The sequence below is a fragment of the Melospiza georgiana genome, chromosome 4, assembly GCF_028018845.1.
Source record: "Melospiza georgiana isolate bMelGeo1 chromosome 4, bMelGeo1.pri, whole genome shotgun sequence".
Classification (NCBI taxonomy): domain Eukaryota; kingdom Metazoa; phylum Chordata; class Aves; order Passeriformes; family Passerellidae; genus Melospiza; species Melospiza georgiana.
In genome coordinates, this window is record NC_080433.1 from 6,727,523 (window position 1) to 6,734,949 (window position 7,427).

Sequence of the window (7,427 nt, forward strand, 5' to 3'; positions counted from 1 at the left end):
CCTCAGGTCTTGTAAACTGCCAGCTAGCCCTTTGTGTGTCAGATGCTTCTCCTTTCACACGTACCATTGTGGTTTGCAACTGCGTTATTCATCGCTCCCTCGGCGTGAGAGCTACAGGCAGCGAAAGAATATTGTGAGCATGATTAATTTCCAGAGCCCGTGCTCCTCATCAGGCTGGTTGCACAGCAACCTCACCTACAGAAGGAGAGAAATGTTCACTGACTGCTTGTTTTAAATCCTTTCAACTCTAAATATTCAGCTTGGAGAAGCAAGTTGTTGTTGCTGTTGTAAATGACAGCAGTCTCCTCCCTGTGCTCACTTCAGTTGCTTTAGAGCTGTCTGCAGTTGGCTCCACAGGTCCTGCTCACTGAATTGGAGAGGGAATTCACAAAAGCCTGAGAGTTGGCTCTGCTGTTGCTCTTTGCTGTCCCCCAGGTGGGAACAACAAACCAAGTTCAAGACAAGTCACTGTGCTAAGACAGAGCAATGCAAGGAGTGGCCCAGACCACTGGTGGCTCTCAGCTCTTGTTGAGGAGCACACCAGTGCTTGTGTCTGTGCCTTGTGAGTGTTGTCACTGTGCAGGAAGGTGCACCTGGAGTTAGGGAGGTGTAGCAGTTAAGTTTGCATTTTATCTGTCTCTAACTTCCTTTAACCAACAGGCTTTGTCATGGGCACTTCCTCTCAGTGCCCTGCTGCTTAATGCCTTAGCAAAAAAAACCTCATGAAGCTGACAGGGTGTGGTAAATCTATTGATTCTTTCTTTTAGGATGAGAAGAAAACACCATGTAGTACAAGTAGGGGAATTTTTTTCCCCCTCCACTTATGCACAACTTTTTTTCCTGGCTTGTGCATTTCTCTGACAAAGATTACTAATAGCAGGCAAAAGACAGCAGATACATAGCCTTACTACTGCTTTTTAGAAACACAGTGCAAATTATCTGAAACTGTATTTAAATCATGCCATTGCATGTAAGACTTGAGAGAGAATTTAATCTTAAGAAAAAGCAGTTTGGTTATGACCCAGGGTTATATACACTCCTTTTAATGAGCTGAAAAGAGATATTGAGTTCGTTCTGCCACTTGTCATCAATTTGCAGCTAGCAAAGCTCAGTGCAGATTTAAACCCATCTCAAGGAAACAACTGTTGCACTGCTGTCTGCAGGGGTGGAGGAACACTGCTGGGTGCTCACAAAAAACCATTTTGCTTTCAGTAGTCTCAAAATCAATTTTCAGTTTTTTCCAGGGTACATTTATTCTCTAGAAAAATGATCTTAATGTTCCTGAGAAAAAGCTGAGCTGGATGTATTAGGGGTGAAGAGGAATTTCTGTGAAAGCCTTTCATAGGGAAGTACTAGGTAGAAATGTTTCTGATGCAAGGAAAGATTCTCTGAACTGCTGAATGAACTTTGCCAGCCATTGCTTCTGTGTGTGATTAAATTGGTTCATTAGCTTGTTTTTCTAGAGTGATAGAATGAATCTAAACCCACAGATAGAACCTAAACCCACAGATTCCTCCTCGTGCTGCCTTGGAGCTGACAAGACACCCCCATTAGCAAAAGTAAAAGGCTGTTTATCATGAGAATTTGTGACAGCCTTTTGAGGAGGCCCAGGGATGGGAAATGACAGCAGAGCTTCCCCACTGCTCCCTGCTCTGGTGGTGCCAGCATTAGTGCAGAGATGTTGCAGCTCAGCCATGCAGATCTGGGCTCGCTCACCCTACCAGCACAAATGAGAAACCACTCAGGTCTGTGCCCCCCAGTTTGTAGTTTCTTTTGTAGCTGTCTGGTTTCAGCACTGTTGTTTCTGTGCTTTGGCTTCTTAAAATGTGCTCTGTGAGAGCTGAGACCTGCCCTGAGACAGACACCTGTGAAAGGCTGTGTGCAACCACAGCTGGCCCAGCTCCAGCCTGCAAGCCATAAGCACTGCTCTCCTCTCTGCTGGGACTGCCCCCACCTGCAGCAGGAGCTGCCTGGGGACGCTCACAGAGGCACCAGCACCTTTCTGCTCCCAGGCTGGCATCACTTGCAGTCCCACAGAGTGTCCCCAGTGCCCGTGGGACAGTCAGGGGTGTGGGTGGGGCAGGCAGGCTCCGTGCTACTCTCTGCATCTCGGTGTGTTACAAACCAGGTGGCTGTAGTGTAAATAATTGAATGTATTTGCTGCTTGAATCAAGATAGGCAAGATCTTTCAAAGCAAGAAGATCCTTCAGAAAAGAGGAGAGAGCACAATGAATGTTTAGTAGCTACACAGTCTTCAGGTTTCTTTTCCCATTCCAGTTGAACTTTAGAATAAACACAATAAAACTCTTCAGCCCTGCTTATGTTACTGCAAATTTTCCCTTCCCTGTTTGATAGAACTGATTTCATCCAGATGTAATACTGGTTTTGCACATTTTTACTAGCAGCTGTAGCAATATTTCCTTATAATTTATTAGTGTTTTATTTTATTAGAGTAGTTGATAGTTCCTTGGGCAAGAGAAGGTGGCCCAGTGCTGGGGGGTTGTCTCTTGAAGTGCCTCAAGGAACAGAGACTATTCTATTTCTTCCTCCCCCACACGTCTGTTACTTCTAATACATCTTGTTAGTCTCTGCTTTCATTTTTCAGTTGTAAAGCAGTTGTGTTGTTGTGCACCCCACCACAACTGTTTGGAACACAGATGTGTTGAAGTTGAGGTAGAAATTAGTGTGGACTGCTGGTAATGGCTATATTAAAAATGCCTTTAAGTTATTCTTTCTTTATCTATGTCTGTACAGCATCTTTGATGTTTCATGAGCTCCACCAGCATTTTGCAGACCCTGCTCTTTGTTTTTAGGGTCCCTTGTAAGACCAAGAACAGCAATTTTTGTAGACTGCTGGATGGAAAGTTTTTCATGGAAAGCAAAATTCCTGTGTGGGCAGTTTGGGTTTTTTTGTTTGTTTGGTCATGTTTTGAGTTTGGAGTTTTTTTGTGGTTTTTGATTAGTGCTCTCCCCTATTCCTTGTTCATTCTCTCTGGGGATCTTGGTGGATCATGGGGATTAGCCAGAACTTTGGTGGGCTCATCTGAAAACATTCTGGCATAGCACTAAATTCACTTTATTTGAGCTCTGTCTGATCTTCTGTTTAAAAAAAAAAAAAAAAAGTAAGTTAAGACATGATAGCTTGCTGTGATATAAAACTCTATGAGTTAAGAATGTTAGAATATTTTAAATGTTTAAACCCAGGTAGTTTCAATTTTGACATATTTTTATCTAAAGACTAAGCATGCTACAACAATCTGAGTATATGTGTATTTTGATTTTTTTTTCCTCTTTTTTTGCTTTGTTTTAATTCATCTGTGGTTCCTTTGCAGGGTAAGATTTGGTTAATAGATTTTAACCCATTTGGTGAAGTAACAGATTCCCTGCTCTTTACATGGGAGGAACTCACCTCTGGAAAAAACTTGAAAGGAGATCAAAGTGAAGGGGAAGCAACAGAACAGGTGAGGGAGGCTGAATAACATCCAGCAGGATTTATGGCCTTATTTTTTGGTTTCTTTTGCTGTTACAATCAAATTGTGATGCAAAGTCCATTGAAGTAAAGGAAGCTCCTGTGAAATGTAAACTCTTTGTAAGTAGAATCTACCTTATAGTTCATCTCAACAAGTATCACCTGCTAGTTTTAGATGCCTGCAAAGGAATTTTTAGTTCAAACAGTACAAGTCCATGTTGCAGCTTTCACCCCATTGCAAAGAAGACGCCCTGAAACTTCCTTCTACACAGTTTTGATGTATTCCTTTCAGTTTTTCTTAAAATCTATTACTTTTCTATATAGTCACTTAAATTTCTACTTGGTTCTTGATATCTGTCATGCAGTTTCTCACATCTCCAGTTTTATGCTTGGGGGAAGACAAGCAGAAGTTTAACTTCTGTCACCTCCTCCTCTGGAATACCCTTAGCAAAGCCTTGTCCTCTGGTTGAACTCCCAGGACTTGCAGAACAAGGCTTTCTATCCCTCTTCCAAGCCACATTTCCTCTGTAAAAACAACTTCCCATTAGTACAGAAAGGGAGGAATAGTGTTTATTTTTTGTATTCCAGCTTTTTTTTCTCACTGCATCTTGAGACAGAGTCCTCACATCCTAAAAGCCCTTGTGCAGCTGGGTAGGAGATAGGAAGTGGTGTGTTAATGGACTTTGGGAAACACTTGATTCTTTCCTGAGGAGAGGTGGCTGGCCAGTGTGGGCTTTTCTTTATTTCCTGGCTGTTGAACTGCATTAGAGGTCCCTGAAATGACAAACTTCATTGAGCTGATTTGAACATCTGGGAGTTTCTTTAGTCCTGTGGCCCTTTCCATAACACATTGACAGGGACACCCCTCTCCAGGCTGTCCTTCAGGCCATTGCCTCTGTCTCACCCTGGGGCTGTTGCAGTATGAAATCCATTCCATGAATCCTCCTGTTAAAATCTGTGTCTCCTTTGTGAGAACACACTCCCAGTTCAGAGCTGTCTGTGGGACATGGGAATTTTCATTTTGGGATTTCTTTTTCTCGTTGCCAGATGCTTTGCGCAGTTTTCTGTAGTTCAGTCCTGGATGAAAAGTAGAATAACTTGTTTTCATGTTTCATCTGACATCCAGTCACATGATCTGGTGTAAAGTTGCTGATTTTTCTTAAAATGAAGCTGTTTATTGCAGTACAGCTGGCAATTGCATGGCATGTCAATGTGTTGAACTGAAAATGATATCATTCTCCAAAACCTGTTGCTACAATTCAGCATTTAGAGATCTTTTTGGCCCTTTATAGAGGTATTTTTTTTCCTTCAGTGAGGAAATTGGTTGGAAAGCTTAAATTATAAATTCAGTAAGATTATAGTTGCAAATGTGTTTAAACTGTGAAGACAAATCTAGGGATTCTATTAAAAAGATTTTTCTCTATCCAGATATGTACCTAGATACCATTGCCCAAAGTTCCTTATAGCTCCATTATTACAGCACTGTCACAAGCATGAATTTATTAAATACATTAATAACTGATACACTGTAGAAACTTTAAAGTGAGGTAATGAAAGCCATTATTTGACTGTTTAACATGTTTGACATTTCAAATTGCTCCTAAGTGGGCAGAGGTTTTATAAGAAACCTACAATTTTTAGAAAGCGCAAGTTTAGTTGAGTGAGTGCCAAATAAACTCATTGGCAGTGTGACTCAGTCTCAGGAGGAGTCCCAGGAACATTTCACATTCATGTCCACTGTTTGTTCTTGTCTCCTTCTCCAAAGGATTTCCCCGTGTTCCGCTGTACCAACAGCAAAGTCACCGTCCAGCCCAGCCCCTACCTGAGCTACCGGCTGCCCAAGGACTTTGTGGACCTTTCCACAGGAGAGGACGTTCACAAATTGATTGACTTTCTAAAACTGGTAAGAAGTAGCAGGAAAAAAATCTCTGACCTTCCACCTTTGTGAAATAGAAACACCAAAGTCCCTGGGTCTCTGCTTTTGTTACTAACAAAGTGTACTAAATTACAGAAAAAGCAGTGTATGAAACCATCACACAGTGTTGGGTTGATTGTTTCTGAAGTGATGAAGTGCAAGCTCTTACTGCTCTCACTTCACTTAATTTTATTTTTTATGGAAAGCAATGAATGTAGTTTGACAAATCTTACTGAAGGACTGAGCTGTTTCCTTTCTTACTGAAATGTAAATATGAATGTAGTATGAATGGTAATGTGCTTTTTAAATGCCTGGAGCTAATGCTTTTAACTTTTAATGTTTTAAACTTTTTTCTTTAAAAGTTACAAGACAAATGTATTAGGAAAAACCGTGATAGAGTTGTTCCTTTTTCAGTCTGCTTTCTTTGTTCTTTTAAAGCACAGTGACATGAAGACATGAGTAAGTTAGGGAAGGGAGGGCAGGTGACCTGCACCTGCCTCACTGACTCTTGCCACCACCATGATATTTTCTGAGTTTTGTATATTCCATGAGTTAATGGACTAGGCAAATCTTGTTCTTTACTGGAAATAAAATCCTATAGTTTGGGATGAGAGAGAGGGTTGATATTTTTCTCTTCCATTTGCTGAAAAATTATCTCTTACTGTTCCAAAAAAGTGACTTAGAAATGCAGTCACTGTCTAATCCATTGTATCTGGAACACTTGACATGATTTATTAGTGCTCTTACTTCAGATAACTGTGTCCTAACATTCTGAACTCTCCTGTTCTGTTGACAGAAAAGAAATCAGCAAGAGGATGACTGAGGTACCCAGAAGCATTACATTGAATTACAAGCAAGAAATGTGGCAAAATCTGTATTTAGCATAACTATTAAACTATTGATTTAAAGGAAACCTGCTTTTTATAGTCAATGAAAGACCTGAAGAGCTGTTCATCCCCAGTGTCTGTTGGTTTTTAGAAAAGTGTAGGGAAGCTTTTTCAGGGCAACATGAAAGGCCAGGGTGAGTTCTCACTGGATTCCAGGTGCAAAGAAGCAACAGCCTGAGTGCAGCTGAACAAGTTCTTGCCATTTCTCATAATGTGAGGATTGATGCACAGATGCCTTTGGACTCCCCAGTGTAAATGTGGCCACACACAATGCTTGTGCAGTAACAACATGGAGCATTCTCTGCACTTAGGCACTGTCTTGCTTAATATGTAGTCACAAAGTAAAAGGAATGTACATTTTTATCTGTAGGAACCTTTTAAAATTGTGAATTTATTTTGTTTTGGGAGCACTTCTCATCCTTTATGTAGAAAAAAAAATAAAAAATGGAGAAGGGATTTTTTTTCTTAGTTACAAGGGCTGATATTTCATTTCAAATGACAGCTATAGCTGTAGTAAACTACTTAAAGTTTGAAAATTTTACATACTGGGAATTTGAAATTCTGAATGCATTTAAAGTAAAGTAATATTTTCATAGTCGCTAAAGTGAAACAAAATTCATTTAACTTCACCAAATTTTATTTCATTTTCATAGTAAAGCTTTCTTGAAACCTGTTTTTTTAACATGATTACATACTAGACATAATCTGTGACTTTAATCTACATAATTAACATCAACCTATAATTTTATATACACTCAGTCTTGTTTCTTTTGTGTCACATCTCTGAGTTTCTTAGGAAAGCAATTATTCTTTCAGCTCTAAAAATTCTGTATTTGTTTGGTACTTCATGTTTTTTGTGTAAAGGGAAGCTTGGCTAAATCTGGGGAAACAGAAGCTCTTGTTACCAATTGCTGTTGTTTGGGAGGTGGGGGAGGACAGTTTTAGGTGAATCACCAGCTGACTTTTGGATTTAGGTGTTTGTATGGCATCAGTAATTTATTAACATTGTGCAGAGTCCCCATTGAAACAAAAGGACATTTGAAGAAGCTCATAACCCCTGGGAACTGGTTCCTATTTCAGACCAGTTATGTGATACTGTGTGTGTGTGTATAAAGCTGTTTGTGTTTCTTTGCCTTGCTTTTGCTGTCAGATTGGA

General features: G+C 40.2%; 1 protein-coding gene across 1 annotated transcript in view; it reads left to right on the forward strand.

Annotated features, from left to right (window-relative positions):
* CDC123 (cell division cycle 123) overlaps nt 1-6,297 on the forward strand; it is a 31,249-nt gene extending 24,952 nt beyond the window's left edge. The window contains exons 11-13 of the mRNA XM_058022177.1: nt 3,333-3,461; nt 5,235-5,372; nt 6,181-6,297. Of these exons, the coding sequence (XP_057878160.1) occupies nt 3,333-3,461; nt 5,235-5,372; nt 6,181-6,207 (294 nt within the window). The 3' untranslated portion in view covers nt 6,208-6,297. The remainder of the gene's footprint in view (nt 1-3,332; nt 3,462-5,234; nt 5,373-6,180) is intronic.
* The last annotated feature ends 1,130 nt before the right edge of the window (nt 6,298-7,427 follow it).